This window comes from Lytechinus variegatus, chromosome 1 (genome assembly GCF_018143015.1).
Source record: "Lytechinus variegatus isolate NC3 chromosome 1, Lvar_3.0, whole genome shotgun sequence".
NCBI classification, from domain to species: Eukaryota; Metazoa; Echinodermata; class Echinoidea; order Temnopleuroida; family Toxopneustidae; genus Lytechinus; species Lytechinus variegatus.
Genome location: NC_054740.1, coordinates 55,963,350 through 55,980,873, shown reverse-complemented (window position 1 = coordinate 55,980,873; position 17,524 = coordinate 55,963,350). Strand labels below are relative to the sequence as shown.

Below are 17,524 nucleotides of genomic sequence, written 5' to 3'. Positions count from 1 at the left end.
TAACGATGACGGATCCCACCAATTAATATCGAAAAGAATACACACTAAACATGGTAAAGTTTGCTTGTAAAAATGAAATGCATGTATATGTTGTGATTATGGATGTAAATGGGAGGGGTGCGTTTCATGGAAGTTTTCAGCACTGACACAGTGCTGACAACTTCAGTGAAATCCTTGGTTTTGATTGGCTGAGAGGCACTGACCTCTGTTACTATGGTAACTGTCGGAGAAATTCAACTTGTCAGTGCAGACAACTTTCATGAAACGCTCCCGACTGCTCAATTTATCTTATTGCATAGCGTATTGTGTTTACTCTGTTAATGATTGCTAAAATATACTTAAACATTCCCCATCATTATTATATGCCTCGATAACTATACTAGTATATTGAATTATTTACATGTATATGAAAGGTACTGAATGTGTACTGTTTTCTAGCTGGGAAAATTAATGTGTATACAGACTTATTTTGAAGTACACAGGATGTAATTACTACATGTTTTCGAATTATCTGTAAATTATGGTATTCCTAATGCAAGATGCAACGTTTGAAGATCGGAAATGTATTTTGTACGAGATCTTGTATGAGTAAAAAAGTGATTAATGCGATTCATATCTGTGATTGATACTCTCAATAAATTATATTTTTAAATATCGATTCTTAAAGTGTTTCACTCTTTATCTTCTTCAGTACTCTCTAAATGCAAATGAGCTTGTTCCTGATCACACTCCTCTCAGAGATGAGGGAAAAGTCCAGATGGAATGGGATTTCAATCTTTCAAGAGTGAATTTTTACCTTTAGTGGAGTGAAAGAGTAAAAAGGTGCACACACTTGCATTCCAAGAGGTGTAAAAATTCACTCTTGAAACACATTAACACTAAAAAGATAACAAATCACTCTTGAAGTTACTTGCCCCATACATATACATTATTATATACAACGAAACGAATTACACTCTAAATATTGTATGGATTTGAAATCAATCCAGGTGAACTGTATAGTCATGGACAAATCGAATACTCGATTTAGTTTTAATCCTAAAAATGCATTTTTTTTTATCTCTAAAGGATTACGATTCGGTTTCCCCTGAGACTTGAAAATATTTTAGGATTAAAAACAAATCCTAAATTCGATCGGTCCCTAAGTACAATTCGCCTGGATTTATTTCAAATCCCTGCAATTTATAGTGTATAATCTGTTTTTATAACTAATGATTTGCCGTCTTGAGGAAAATTCAATGGAGTATGAAAACAGACAAGCGAATTGCCTACATATTCGTAATCGTCACCAATAAAATATCAAAATCGTCTTGACGCTGTCTGTTCATCTCTCTCCCTCTCTCTTCCTCCTTCTCTTTGGGTCTCCCCTTCTCTCTTAGGGTGTCCCACCCTCTATCTCTCTTTCTCCCCCTCTCCCTTTATACACCATCCCATTCCTCCGACACCCCCCCCAAGTATACAGAATTACAGATATATACATTATTATGTAACCCAGGAGAAGCTAGAAGTACAAAATACACCACTTCAAAAAAATATGTTTGTGCTATGGCGTGTTGAGTTAATATTCTAGTACTCGCCAAAAAAACATTTCTAGCTCGAATTCCCAGCTTTGATAATAATGATAATAATGTTCCAATAAAATATGATTCGATATACAAAAATATAGTATGATACATGAATTATGACATCTTACAAGATATATTTACATAAAGCGATAATCTACATTAAAAGAAACTCATTGGCTTGAAAAGAAATTCATGTTCCAACAAATTGTTTCGACAGTGGTATCGTAGATTAGAAAGTTGATACGAAGTCAAAACAAATAATAATTTTTTAACGAAAGTTTTCTTGAAATACTGGGAAATTGGATATCAAGATAAAGGGGTATATCTCAAATGAATTAGAAAGTTCTGATGTTATAATTATCAATGCGATGACACCATGATCTCACGTTCATGATTTCTCATCACGAGTTATGAAAAGGAAGGTAACCGCTACACACCTGAAGAATAACAATTAACTTCGTACCTTTAGCAAACCATAATGGTTGCTTCTTTAATGGTGCATATTTGCACCTTTCTAATCTGAAAGGTGCACGTACAAAGGTACTCCACAACCAGAAAAGTGCGCAGTTGCACTTTTGATATGATTGTGTTTCCAGAGTGACATTGGGGTGCGCCGGCGAGTTTTCAAAATCGCTTCTTATAAAAGCGCAGTATGATTATCATTATGATATTTCTTCGAGCTGACCGCATAGTTTCTGACTCTAGTACTGAAATCGAAATTCAGGCATTTAGACCCTCCCTGAATGAATAAAAACAAAGTCAATTTCAAATCGTAATGACGTCATCATCGGCTGCGACTTGAAGCCGATTTGGACTTTATTCCGACCATAGGGCTTGCCGCAAAGTAAAAATACGATTTTAGTTTACATAACAGTATGCCAAACTTTAAATAAAATAATTTTACTTCTTGGAACTTTCATATTCAATGCAAAATGCGATTTCTTGAAAAATCGCGTCGCACCGGATCGCAAAGCGTGTGAGACGGGCTTTATGTAAAAAAAAATCCCTAAGTTGAAAACGATCGACATTGACTCATGGTATTGCAATATTGTAATTCATTTGGATATAAATTTCGACTCTTCGGTCAATTGAATAACGACCATTCCTATTACTGTTTTAATGCTTACTGTTTGCCCGAGTGCTGACAGTAACGATACACATGAGAAATCACTGTCTTACTGATGAACATGTGGATCATTAAAAAGATATATTTTGACGATTGCAATTCATAATGGTGGCGAAATTCAGCATTTGGTAATTTATGTATACAGAGCAACGATCGGCACTGACTTATGGTATTGCAATAATGTAATTCATTTGGATATAAATTTCGACTCTTAGGTCAATTGAATAACGACCATTCCTATTACTGTATTAATGCTTACTGTTTGCCCGAGTGGTGTACAGTAACGATACACATGAGAAATCATTGTCTTACTGATGAACATGTGGATCATTAAGAAGATATATTTTGACGATTGCAATTCAAAATGGTGGCGAAATTAAGCATTTGGTAATTTATGCAGATACAGAGCATCCTACAGGATCAGAATAAATTGATAAATTATTTTTGTCATCATACCTATGTAACCTATCTAACAGATGTTGATTTACGTTAGACCCTTCACTCAATATACTATTCTATCATTGATTTGGTTATGAAAAACAATTTTCAAAGAAATATTTATTTTGCATAGTAAGTAGAAAAATAAAACGCTTTTGAAATACACACTACAATACTAGTTGAGTTGCATAGATAATCATAAGCATCAGATTAATATAGTAATAGCTTGCGAATAATTGGTTTATTTTACTTTTGTTTCTCTAATTCTTCAGGTAGAGTGAACCACATTTTAGTTTAAGAAATTTCACAACTTTCATTGAGAGAAAAAATATATAAAAGAGGAGTAAAGGCTTCTATATTTTTATAAATAATATGTTCAATGCTCATATTACCCTTGACAAAAAAGTAATTGAACATTCTGAAGAAAAAAATGAATTAACAATAAACCATTTTACCAAATATTTATAGTTCTGAAAGTTAATTTGAATTTCATAACATAATTCACAGACAAGGCAAGAAAGAGATGAGAAAAGTTATGTTGGGAAATTTCCCGTTGCTATAGAAACGTCATGCATTCCACCTTTTACTGTTTTCGAAAGGAGAGTTTCCCCAAAATAATTTAAGGGTTATCGGAGTTTCAATTTGTATGTTATCATGTTCCGACTTCAAACCTCGTTGACTTGAAACTCCAGAGGGCGAGCGGAAAATGCAGGCAGGTAACCGAATTGATCAGTGCGTGGAACGTACACCCACATCCAGTCGTTTTCCCGCTGCATAGCCGAGTTTACAACGACAATCTCCCCACGCTGTGCTTCAACTTCGTCCACTTCGCCTGGAGTATAAGCCTGCGTGGTGACGTATACTTCTGTGACACTAGGTGACGTCTGCATAAAAGAAATGACATCACAAATTTAATGTGATTATATATTTCCATCAATGATCGACCTCCATGTTACCTGTAAATTGTTTACAGTCTTACCCCTAAAACAAATAATCGAGTTTTGATGGATCTGAGCAAAACGAGTTATGTTTCCGTGACATATTTTACTCTGCAAAAGTCCATCTGTGGTTAATTTCAAAATGACCTACACCTCGATTAAAAATAAAAGTTTTTACACAGGTTAGTATAGATATTTCAGAATGAAAGTAAAAAAAAATTGAATACATCCCTGCAAATCTTGAAAATTATGACTGCCATGGGAATAATAGGAAAAAAATTTAAAATCTATACCGAGAGAGCTAAATCATTTCATTGAATTGATTTTAAAGACACAATACAGGTCATTAATTGCACGTGTTGGAAAACTTAATAGATATCTACAAATAAATATTGATGAAATTCCAGTAATATGCCCACCAAAAAGATATTTTTTGATGACGTAGGGCTGACATTAATAAAATTCTGAAGTTGGATGAAATCACTTACCATTCTGTGGCCGTGTGGCCTGGGAAGCGATGGATACCCGGTTGGGATTCGCCGAACCGAACTTTTATTCACTTCAGTTCGCAATGCTCTGGGGTCATTCTGGGGGAAGCTTCCGGCCTGGATGTCTGTAAATCAGACCAAAACAAAGAATTAACTATCCAAGTACAAGTCAGTCTTATTTACCCATATTTCATCCTGACTTAATGATAGAGAGTATATTCTTAAAGCAATTTACGTCCCCAAATGGTTTGTTAGAGCATTTGTAGAATGTTCCAAGGCTAGGGAGTAGCCAATTTTGCTTCTGAATGAAAAGAGAAACAATACAAAGACATCTGAAGGGACAAGGATCCATCATCCCCTTTAATTATGTCTTGTAACAAAATTATTTAACTATTTCTGACATGTATCAAATATACTTCAAATGAAAAATCAATGTCTCATGTCCGTACAAGCATTCTTGTTGAAGGTGGTTCACCTTGTTCCCTTAATCGGTCGGCCACGGTAGCATGGATTGACATAATATCTCTTGGAGAATGTGATCAGAGCAAGGGAGGGGCGTGTTCTCAATCGAACCTTTAGTTTGTAAGGCCCTGACTCTGTCACAAAAAATCCATGTTACTTTCAGTAGGGACTACAGTTTCTGACCACAGTTTCAAAAATGAAAACTCTTACCATGTTCAGCCCTCCTGGCTCCTTTGATCCACTTCACTCCGGCGTTGCCAACTTGTTCTTTATTCCAAGATACAGGCTGTTGAGAGATCTTCTGCTCTCGAGGGCCATTCGCAGTTGTGTGAATGTGACCGCCTGCATAGTGGGTTGATCCGTGTCTTTGGGCAATGCTCTTCGAGTTTTTATTCCAGTCCTCAATGATCTTTTGAACACGGCTCATCTCATCCTTGACACACGGGTCACCAGGTAAAGTTTTCCCAGACTCAGAACTCTTATCCTTTGCCTTTACCATGCTATTTGTCTTTGCCGGCGACTCACATTGATCTTGCACCAACATCGCCTCCAAGATATCATCTTCTTCTACTGATCGGCGGATCTTACGATTCTGCTTCTGGGAAAGCTTAGTCTCGACCGCGCGAACATTCGTAGTGGAGCGACGTTGTGGTGTCTTTGGGGGACTCCGACTAGCCACTGCTGATGGGGCTGGCAGGGAACGTCTGTAATCTATATGAGATGACTTCTTCGACTTAAAGTCCACGTCCTTCCTTTGAGTCTTCGGCATTGATGGAACATCCGGTACTTCCCTTGAACTTTCCTCTGTGCTGCTTGTCCTCACAATTCGAGCTTTTCTGACTGCATTGTCTGCAAAAGAGGGAGATTCTACCAATCTCCGTTCCGAGTCTTCAGTAACGTAATAAATTCCCTCGTTTCGATTCTGACGCTTGATATTTCGAACACCAGCGTTCCTGCCTAAGGAATCGTTGGAACTACCACCTTGCCTCTCAACCGGTTTGCTCTGTTTAATAGTTCTTGATGTCGGGTGTTGATGGGAGGGATTGATTTGAGCACCTCTCGACAAAATGGCGGCACACTCTTCACCCTCGGTCGAATGACTATTGGTAGCGCTTTCCCACGAGGATGTACTTGACCTGGTTTCTTTCTCATGAACAGCATCTCTTTCAACAGTTTCTTTTATTCCCAACATATAGCTTTTCAGAATACCTTGGACATTTTGTTTATCACGAGTTGAGCGAGGCGTCATCCGAGGAGATTGACTCACTTGGGGCAAATCAGCAAAGAGGTCGGGTTTTGAAGACAGCTTGGAAACTGTTTTCTGTCCGTCTAACCTTCGTCCGTCTTGATGAATTATATCACTTTGCTTGGCGCCACTGGTAGTGACTGAAGACATTCCTGGACGACTACCACCTTCTGACATACTCCTCATTCTTCTTTGTTCAGCCGTGGATTTAGTAGGTGAATTTGACCAAATACTTTCGTAATCGTGAATGCTTTCATTCATCTTCTTTGACCCATCTTTTGGAGGACTATTCGTCATTATACCAGCAATGTATTCTAGATTCACATAGGTATGTTCGTTTGGTTTGTCCAGTGCATTTACCAGACTTTCCCGTGAAGAGGAATTAGGTTTCGTTTTACGGCTGTTCGATATTCGACGACTTCGTCGGGAGCGTCTCTCTCGTGCAGATGCGCGCTTTGGTATCTTGTAGAATGCGCTATGATTGGGCATTTTAGACGAAGGTTTCTTTGCAGGAGAACTATCAATGTTCGTAAGGTCACCAAGCACGGATCTCTGATCCTTTGACGTGTGCTCGTCTGTGAATCTATGTTTGACATGTGATTGATGTTGAGTCACACCGACTTTATAATTCACGTTCTTACTAACATTCTCTTCGTTTTTGTCATCGACATTTTGAAGACGCATGTCATTCGAACGGTTAGGTGAGAATGGCTGTGGCGGACTTTCATTCGTCGGGAGACTGTGTAGGCTGATGATGTCAATCTGATCAAAGTCTACTTCATCAAGTGTTGGAAGACATCTCCTTTGCCTCACCCATGACGGAATAACACCAGTGACTTCTTTACTTCTCTTATTTTGTAACCCTGACCAGTCGTGTAATGCCGTCGTAGTGTCGAGTACCCTTGACCTGTTTGCTGACTTTCCTCCCGGGGAACTGGTGGTGAGGTGAGAGAACTTGGCACTCATGAAAGTCTCCTCGAAGAATACGATAGATGCGAGCGTTCCATCAGGATTTAGAGTGTCATTATAACTCTTTTCCGCTCTCATTGGATGGAGGATGTCGACATCTTCTGTCGAGTGATTGGTATCTTCTCCGTCTTTGGTAACATCTATCAAAACGTAAACAATAATATTTTTGAGTTACAGTGAAATTTTATTTATTTACGACAAACAAAGATATTAATTGAACACCTTCACTGATGTTGGAAGGTTAATTATGGGAAACTTACACAAAGAATGGGTTGCCTACATACTTGAAAGCAGGATCGGTTCGACTAAAAATTTTCAGAAGACTTCGTATAGAGATTCCTCATGTTAACTTTGGCAATTTTAATCAAAATCAACAATACATTCACAGGTATTCAGAGAATAATGATCGCAACGATGACCAGTCAGTACTTATTTATTCTTTGAAAATCTGCCTACTACAGGAGGCACCCAGAAGGCCAGAAGACACCAATGATTGCAGAATGCTCTGAACAGCGCCCTCTACGTTCTAAAGACCATACAGATTCCTAACTGGGCGTTGTGGCGTGCGCCTGTAATCCAAGCTTTGGGGAAGTTACAAATTGATGCTGAGGTTCGAGCCCTGGTCACGTCTTTCGGATGGTGACGTTAAAGGTCGGTCCCAGACGTAAATAATCATATCTGATTGATACACGTCTGACAAAACTCAAATACACACACACACACCTACGAATATTGTTTACATACCCTGGCCGATGACGACATTCCCATCGGTATAGTAGTCGGTGGGAGAGCGAATTTCAGCGAGTTTCTTATCTTGGGCAGAGGAAATCTTTGGCGTTGTGGTAGTGGTGGTGGACGAAATCCTTTCTTTCTTTTCCGGCCCGAGATACACGCCTCCTGCACTGCCAGGGGACATGGGAGGGCCGGTATCTACCTGTTTTTGAGTGAAGGTGTGCGCCAGCGTACCTTTCGCCTTGACAGGGCGGGAACCAGATGAATGACGAGACTTTGACCGTTGGCCTCCTGAGAAAAATTGTAAGACATTCAACAATGAACGGTTCAATTCATTCAGACGATTATCAACATTGATAAAATATAGTGATGTACATGATTTATCGTATATAAGTACAACATGATCGTTCAGTGATTAATGATTAATTATTATAAGAAGGTGAATCCATTTATGACCAACACTTCAAATCTTTATGATCCTCCTTTTGTTCAACTTAGTTCAAGACTATCATTTCAGAAAAAAAAATCGATATTTGTGCATTCGGAATATTGTAATAGGACGGGAGTGTACCAGCTGTTGTCATTACACATATACATTAACCACACAGAATTAAGACTTTCAAATAAAATGTAATTTCCCATCGTATATATGAGAATACGCGTCCGTCGACTGAATTGTCGAGAACTATATTCTTGACAAAGTACGCCTTGCTTCCAAAGTACAGTAAAGATTTTTGACTTCTCAACTAAAGCACTTTACAAATGGTACTAATCATGAAACTTAAGTAACAATGCGCACCCGACTGACTCCTTTTTGAAGTGTCTATTTAATCTTCGTAGTTTCTTTTCTTTTTAGTCACCGTTGGTTTGCACATAGATGATCCGTGCACAGGATATATGTCTGAGGCAGCTTTATGAAAGGTATCCCATTTACCAAGCATACAACATTGTAGGCACAGCCAAGATAAGGATTACCCTTTGTAGTCCCATTAGCTATATTCAGAAACTCGCATTATTAATCCCACAACTCTTTTGGAGATAAAGCTCTAAAGTTAAAGCCGGTTAAAGCTTGATATATACCATAGGGTGATCCAATCAAGTACAATGCTCTCTGCAGCCGGGTGGCTCCAAAATTTTGGAAACAGGGACGGGGGCAATTATACGGAACCAAGGATTCTAACTGGGCGGCAGTGCCCAAATTCTCCCAAGATTTAAACTTTTTTCATGTCATGCATGGAGGCAGCCTAAGGATCGAAACTTTTTTTTATTAGGAAGTGATATTCTGGCTTCTGGAGCATTTTAAGACATGGATATCATACGCTTGCGTAAATGGAAATTACATACTATTATCTAATTGTTTTGTTTTGGTCTGTAAAAGTTCTAGGACCTGCACTGCAGGTATGGATGCATTGTCCTCAATCCAAACTGGTCCCACCACTTGCTTCTTGACGCGAAGAAAGATAAACACTCATACACTCTACATTTAGAGGATTTAAAACACAGACTGTGAATAGTGACCATCCGAATATTGGATTTATCTTAAAGCTCAATTTTAAGGATTACCTTGGAATCTTTAAAAAAAATCGGAATTCAAACATTCTGGCCTTAAATTCTAAATTCGAATCCCCTAAATGTAACATTCGACTGGTCATTATTCATATGCAACCGATCGGAATTTATTTTGAATCCTTGAAATTCATTATGTATCACTATCATGGAATTTTGGAAGGAATGTATGGTTCCAAATTTTTTTTTCTTATTCCAATGAAATCCTAATTTTAGTTGGCCAAATTATTGGTATAAGATGGTGACTTTGCATTTTCACAGATCTCCAGTGTTAAGTTTGTACATATTATGTCATTAAAATGGCAATTGGTATTGCAACATTTATACTTTTTTTAGAAACAAATATCAACAGGAAACATAATAATGAGATAATTACCATGACGAGTGTGTTTTCCAAGTTTCCAAAGAGATCCCGCACCGGGGCACAAAATGGGCATCTTGTTCCGAGTGGCCCTTCTCCTAGCACCATAGAGTAAGTAAGGAAATCATGAAGGGGTTAAGATCCCACACTCCGAAACCAAAGGTTACATCTGCAAGAAACTGGAATTTAATGAAAGAGACCATATTCAGTTCATTAATGGTTTTTGTTCTTAACTTTTATTTCATATTTTCATTTTTATCGAAATCGTAATCATGAACTTTTGCAACTTCACCTATCTGCCTATCATACTGTTTACTGATGCACTTTGATAGCATTGTCTACTCAACATCTTAAGGCATTTGCGTTAGATAAAACAGAATTCCCGAGTAACCGACCCTTAATCGTGGTCCAACACCTTCGTCCTATATATTTTCTCATGACTTTATAACTTAATTTATTAAGGTTTGTTATGAAGAGAGTAAGGATAAGTAAACTGACGTGATATTATAAGGAAGAATTGTGTTGCAAAACATTTTTTATGATTAACTGGTTAGAAATTAGGGGGGGGGGTTGTTTTATAACATTGTTCCATTAACCTTCATCGAGACAACAGGTTGATCTGTTGAATTGGCACACGGTAAAACCATGAAATGCACAATACAATATCATAAAGGTTATCCTCAGATAGAAAATGAATGGATTGATCTACAAATGAATACTGTATTATAGTTTAGAATAACGATGGTCTTGAACGCCCCCAACGGTGTTATCAAGTTTTTTAAATGTCTTGTTAACTATTTACAAATCACAATACATAAGCAAAATTAGATGCTGTAGCGAGCAGACGGCAAAGTTCGATTCGCTCGCTCGTGCCAATGATGTACAAATTGAGGTCGTTTGAATAGAGAGCTCAGCAAAGATAAATCAATACCAAAATAAAGCAGGAGTTGTGCGAATACAAAAAATACAATTCCAAAGGCACAAAGAAGAAGGCCATTTCTAAAGAAATCACCGTTTCTTATTACGCTTGGTATACTCTATTGAATACAGTTGCTATCTATCCGCAGTGGATGTCGATTGATTCACATTGTTGTTGAGGCCATAGCGTCATGTACAAACTACATAATGATTCATTAGGCTAAATTAAAATCCGGCGACCGTAATTGTGACGGCGATTTTAAATGCAATGAATTTTAGTGAATTTCAACGTGTCATTTTTTTTTCAATTTTAGGCCTAATGAATTGTTCTTGAACAAACGGGAGAATAAAGAATAAAACTATTTAGAGACCATGCAAACGAAATAAAGATAAATTCAGAATAGTGGAAAGTAATGACGAGCTCCACGAAACATATTGGATTTTGGACAAGGAGGGGTATTATCATATATGCCAAGGATAATGCAAAATTAAGCTAAAATAGGAATCGTCGGACCATATTCATCATCATCAATCATCACCATCATCATCATCACCGTCATCATTATCATCGTCGTCATCATCATCGTCGTCATCATCACCATTAAATCATCATCAGCACGTCGTCATCATGACATCATCATGGCTATCGTCGTCATAATCATCATCACCACGATCGTCACCATCGCCATCATCATCATCATCTTCATGCATCATCACCATCGCCATCCTCATCATTACCATCATCACCTTCGTCGTCATACTCGTCATCATCGTAACAATCATCATTACAATCACCAATACCAACACCTTCACCATGCATCAACAATTCCTCATCATCCCCATCATCATCATCCATAGGTGCACAAACATTATGAAATCAAACGACTGCGTCAATCACATAAATCGCGACTCATAATGTCGTCATAACAATTATCTTACATCATGTATACATGTATATTAATGCGTTGCAATTAAATGAATAAATAATAGACTTATATATTACAATAAACAAGAAGAAGGGAGATCGAAGACAAGAAAATAAAAAGATTATACCCAGAACCATTACAGTCCTCGGCAATATCTTCTGATCATCATCATTATCAATATCAATATAATGCAATGAAAAATCATTAAAACCTGGCCTGTATAAACCTACGACAACATCCACATCCTCGTATTTGCGCTGTCCAAACCATTGCAATACCGATGACGATGTCCGAATATGATGAAATTACAATACATGCTGTAAATCTTACCTGTTGAAAATTGATTTGCTGTCTGGTCTCAAGTCCTCATTATCCCCTCATCTAAAAACCGCAAGGCATGCGTGTATATACGTTTGAAGATTTGTTCACCTCACACTCACACAAATACCCGCGACCAATTCAATTTCCAAACGTCAAGTTTAAACAGTTAAGCTCCCAGCCAGACTCCTCAAACACGAACGGTTCTCAAAATAAGAGTGAATTTGAATAAAACACGCATGTGGTAGGCGGCGATGATTTACATGCCCAAGATGTGACCCTCAAAACTACTGCAGAGAGGCTAACTCAAACAACGGCAGCGGTGGGATAACTGAAGCCAACAAAGATTGCATACCAATGCATAAAAAGGCTTTACCAATAACAAGGCACTGCCTTGAATAGGTTTGTGGGGTCAAACGAATCTGAGCGAGACTCGGATGCACAATCATCCACCCTCGGCGTCCACCATATTCAAACTCTCAGGAAATTTCTTTAAATAATTCCTTTCATCTTTGTTACATTTACTTGGAAAGGTTGAAGATCCTTAGAATTTAATATCAGAAACACTTGACAACAGAATTAGGTCTGGAATTGTAGACCACTTGGAACCGTTTCTTTTCTTACTGACTGTTTTCGTGTAGACTTTGCTCTTTTGCTCCATGTTTTGCCTACAAAAGTTTATTCCTAAATCAAACAGAACAGACAATAAGCGGTCGATTTGAAAAGAGGTGTAGCCAAGCGGAGAACGGTGAAAAGTTTGGTAATACAAAAGGTTTTCCTTTTTGCGTTTTGTTCACCCATGTATTCTCAACAAGGGACTCGATAATTTTTTTGTTAGATGAGAACAACGGATTCGTCACCCCAGTTCGTCACCTTCCGCATGAGCCATTACCTGAGATCTAGCTGTATCTTTCAAATTGCCCAATTATATTTTTTGAGGTAATGACCTTCAGGTTTCGACCATTAAAGGACGTGGTTTCGACCACAATTGATCTGAAATATGGCCTCCTATGTGTCAGTGAGGGCAGACACCCATATATTCGAAAAAATCTTGAAGAATGATGTTCGCTACAAATTTTGAATCATGCGTAGGATGCTAGGATGTTCATGGCTAATACCGGAATATATCAGTGAAATGTGGTTCTAAGTAGTAGGAAATCATAAAACATGAACAGACTTAACATAAAATTTAGCCGAAGACGTTTTTTTTTTTTGGGGGGGGGTCACACCACAATAAAAACATCAAATCATGCATCAATACTCTTCACACTGCGTATTGATGAAATATATATATACTTGAAAGAGCCCCGACTTGAAAAGATACAACATGGGGATAATCTTGAGGTTTTGTTTTCATCGTCCAGATGAAAGTCTTTTTTTTTTTACAGAATCGTAAGCTTTTAAGAGTGATTACCAGTGACGTAACTACGGGGCGGGGGGGGGCATTGGGGCACGCCCCCCCCCATCGGCTGGTCAAAAAAGGGGAAAAACGGGAAAAGGAGTAAAAGAGGAAGAAAGGAAGAGAAACGTATATTATGACTATGTTTACTGTATATTACATAAGAAACATTTTTTTTTTCATAACTTTATGAACTTTCTCAGGGCCTGTGTCTTCGTGCATTGTTCCTGGTGTTCGCATTGACTGTTTAACTAGATATAATAGAGAAAACGTTTTTCGGAACATTATAGTTTTCAAGTTTATTTGAGAGACCTGACGTTGTCAAATCAAATAAATATACAACAAATATATAGAGATTTTATTGTTTTATGGAGTGACATATGCTTCTTTTTCATTGCCCCATTAAGGTCTTGATACAAAATATTTCCTGTCCGTTGGCATTAGTGTCTTAGTGAGATATGTCTGCTCTTCATTAATTCCTAAAACCAGTCCTTAAAATGTACTTTTTTCTGATCTGAATATAAAAATTTTTCAGCTCGCGCTTCGCGCTCACATCATTTGGTTAGTGAATCAGTGGCCGCGGTAACTTTGAAAATCGCGGCCCCTGTGAAATACGTACGGTCTTCGTGAATTCATATATACATACAAGTCTTAAAATACCCCTCTTCAGGTCTGAATATCTTAAATTTTCAGCCCGCGCTTCGAGCTCGTAATATTGGATTAGTGAGATGCGTATGTTAATTAATCATGATTACAATGACAAGTGCTTCGTGTGCTTTGATGCAATTCTAATCAGCAAGCGCTTTGCATTCGCATTAGATGACTTTGGTGAGATATGTATACTCTAAATTGATTCCTAAAATATATTGTCCTTAAAATGTCTCTGTTTGGGGTCAATATATACAAAATTTCAGCCCGCGCTTCTGGCTCGTATTGTTTAATCAGCGAGACAGGTACGTATCATAAAACTACATTTTGCTTATAATGTCCCTTTTTAGGTCTGCATATAAAAAATGTTCAGCTCACTCTTCGCGCTCACATTATTTGATCAGTAAGATACATATCCGTTTAATGGCAGCGTCCGTAAAATGTATCTATTAGGTCAGTAGGGGAAGGCGGGGTAAGTTGTGACAGTTTTTGCTTTTTGCATGTTAGAATTGATATGATTAATAATCTTGTCGAAATAAGTATACCTTGCCTTGAAATTTAATTCTTCTGAAATATTTTCCACCTATATATAACTTTCTATCCCCACACTGAAAGTCATCGTGACCTTTGATAAAAACGATGTCAAATGGCTCAACTTGCCCCATTATATGGGGTAAGTTTGAGCCACCTTCTGGGGTAAGTTGAGCCACAAAAACTATGTACAAATTGTATGGGGGGAGAACCATGTCATTTTTTTTGTTTAAAGACTTTTCACTTGCTAATTCTCTATAAATACTAACATCCTGTAAAAGGAAAAGAGCAGTCATGTAAATTTGCTCCTTTCAGCCTGCATTTCAATCGATTTTTATGGTTTGTTTGTTTTTTAAGATACATTACCATAGGAATTACCATGGCTCAACTTGCCCCATGCTGTTTGGCTAAACTTACCCCAGTCCGAACTTAGTGCGATAATTTTGTATCCACACATTTATTATGCATCCATCATATAAAAGACTATGACAAGAATGAAGATCCATACCTGGACTAATAATGTTGTTATCATGTCTTTATTATATTTAAAGACGTGTGTGTTTATAAAGCACTTATCTATTTCACACTCTTTTTTACTTTTTTGGCTGAAATTCATATTTTTCCCTCTAAAAAACTACTTTTTGTTTCAAAGTTGGAAATAATGTGGTGGGGTTAGGGGTTATGCTATGGGTCATCAATACATGACACCACCACAATGTCTGACTCATTCATCATTGGCCTGGGGCTGCCGTGGCTCAACTTACCCCGCCTTCCCCTATACCTGGCAACTGAGCGCGCTTTGCGCGCTCCCTTATATTATTATAATTCTTGCCATACTTGTTTATCCACAGTTCCCTTAGGCATGAACGAATGATTGAAAGTATATTTCCAACGATAAAAGCATTAATACATTTTTTAAGAACCTGAACAAAACAATGGAGGTATCGACTCAGAAAGCACAGCTTGTGATAAATGAACCGTGACATTTTCACGTGGGAGTGACTTAAAAAAAATAATTACCTGCAGCTGCTTGCCACCAAATAAGGAAGACGTAAAACTGATAAATACAGTTATTAAAAGGTTTAATCAAATATTTTCAATATTTCTGTTGTTTACTTGTTTTACAACAATTGTATACTTCTTCATATTGTAGACTTTACTTCCCCCTCCTTTTAATTGCTCAGACCCTTGCACTCCTTTCCCAATTCTCATCATATTAGGTATAACTCCCTCTTCTTCTTCTTCTCCTCCTCCTCCTCCTCCTTCTTCTTCTTCTTCCTCTTCTTTTTCTTCTTTTTTTTTCTTCTTTTTTTTTTTCTTCTTCTTCTTCTTCTTTTTCTTCTTCTTTTTCTCCTCCTCCAGTGGTTTGTCTTCAAAAGGGGTATTTGCACATGCATGTGCGAACAAGACTCTCGATGTCTTTATTCTTATTTTGTATGCATTTTGTACCAGTCTTGTTGGTACTTTGTTTTGTATTTTGTATCTGTTATGTACTGCATGTCATTATTTTTATTCGCTGCATCCGGTGCAGTCAACAGTTTTTTGTTTTTAGAAAAAGAGATTAAAAAAAAAAATTCCTATGACCATGATGACAGGCAGTGCTGCTGTCGGTATGGAGCTATTTGACACAACCTCCCCCCCCGGCGCCGATACCCCTCAAAAATAAAAATGAATAAAAGAAAGAAATAAACAAATACAAAAAAAGTGTTCCGGTGACGTCCATGGCAACGTTAGACAAATAACGAACATGAACTTAAATGTCTTCTCAAATCTAAGATTCCTCAACCTTTTTTCCCTTCAAGAACACCATAAGTTAATGTTACGTACACGTTTACTACCTGAGCGCTTGTACTTGCCGAATATCGCATTCGGACTTGAAGACCGAGAGGCTTTTTGGTGAGAAAAACACTTATTTATTCGTTGCTATTTATTCAATAATTGAAATTTTATGAATTTTGATGTTAATTATATGAAGAATGAATTTTTAATTCATGGAAATACTAAATAAGATATTGACATCAGTGTAGCCTCCGATATCTTTTGGATTTAATTGATCATCAGTGATTGCCGGTACTGGAGCATGGAGGCGGAGGCGGAGATCGGCTCGCCGCTACCCCGGCCGCTCCCCGCTAGGCTCCTCATCGACTTCCCGACGAAGTTCGAGTTCGTCAGCTCGCGGGAGTTTGCTGTTACAAAGCTGACATGTTTTTGTAGTCAGCCTGTATTTTGTAATCAGTTACAGAACTATATCAATGCAAAAAATATTTTGTGTTCTTCATTATAACTCTTTTATTGTTTTTCATCTTAAAATTTTTTTTTAAATTATATGCTTCATAGATTAATCATATGTAAAAAAAAATTTAAAAATGCTAGCTTAACGTCTTGCCGGACAATTACATCTATTGTCCATCGCCACCAAGCGGCAACAAAGTTTCCCCCCAGTTCAGACGAGCTGAAGAAGCGTCCTGGATCAGGCGTGAAACTGTTCTCCGTTTCAAACCAGTATAAGTCCAGATGATCAGATTCTATTCCGTATTCGTAACCACTTTTTTTTCATTATAGAGCTTTGCCATTTGAGAGCAGATCATTGCTCTTATCCACTATCATGGGGAGCCCGACAAGCTCCAGGATGCCATGGAAAGCCGCCATACTGATTGCTCTTATTCTGGTAACCTTGGTTGGGATTGTTCACTCTGAAGATTTCTATGAGTTACTTGGTATCGAGAGAGATGCTGATGCTAAGGATATCCGACGAGCCTTCAAACGGCTTGCTCTCACCATGCATCCTGATAAGAATAAGGTGATTAATTTTTTCTTCGCTCTATTCTATTTATTTTCACTTTCTGGCCAGTTGTAGAGACAGTGATTTCCCATTTAAAAAAATAGTCTTTTG

General features: G+C 37.7%; 2 protein-coding genes across 3 annotated transcripts in view; one reads left to right on the top strand and one right to left on the bottom strand.

Moving 5' to 3' along the window:
* Positions 1–1,508: 1,508 nt before the first annotated feature.
* LOC121417557 lies at positions 1,509–12,512 on the bottom strand. Of its 2 annotated transcripts, none has more exons than XM_041611297.1 (6): positions 12,066–12,512; positions 9,907–10,070; positions 7,977–8,255; positions 5,228–7,372; positions 4,556–4,680; positions 1,509–4,013 (listed from the first exon to the last, which is right to left on the bottom strand). In XM_041611297.1, exons 2-6 carry the CDS (start codon positions 9,965–9,967, stop codon positions 3,795–3,797), a joined length of 2,829 nt encoding a protein of 942 aa, XP_041467231.1. In that variant the 5' UTR covers positions 9,968–10,070; positions 12,066–12,512; the 3' UTR covers positions 1,509–3,794. The 2 variants fall into 2 exon arrangements, with proteins under 2 accessions (XP_041467231.1, XP_041467239.1); XM_041611305.1 differs by lacking the exon at positions 12,066–12,512 and adding an exon at positions 11,966–11,990.
* A 3,964-nt stretch (positions 12,513–16,476) lies between these two features.
* The window catches only part of LOC121417547 (dnaJ homolog subfamily C member 10-like), a 28,846-nt gene continuing 27,798 nt past the window's right edge, over positions 16,477–17,524 (top strand). The window contains exons 1-2 of the mRNA XM_041611288.1: positions 16,477–16,527; positions 17,194–17,431. Coding sequence (XP_041467222.1) covers positions 17,237–17,431 — 195 coding nt within the window. The 5' untranslated portion in view covers positions 16,477–16,527; positions 17,194–17,236. The remainder of the gene's footprint in view (positions 16,528–17,193; positions 17,432–17,524) is intronic.

Coding starts and splice junctions, on each gene's coding strand:
- LOC121417557 (XM_041611297.1), bottom strand. CDS start 9,967: ATGCCCATTTTGTGCCCCGGTGCGGGATCTCTTTGGAAACTTGGAAAA. Junction 8,256..9,906: donor TGGAAAACACACTCGTCATG/GTAATTATCTCA, acceptor AATTTTTCTCAG/GAGGCCAACGGTCAAAGTCT. Junction 4,681..5,227: donor AGCCAGGAGGGCTGAACATG/GTAAGAGTTTTC, acceptor TCTGATTTACAG/ACATCCAGGCCGGAAGCTTC.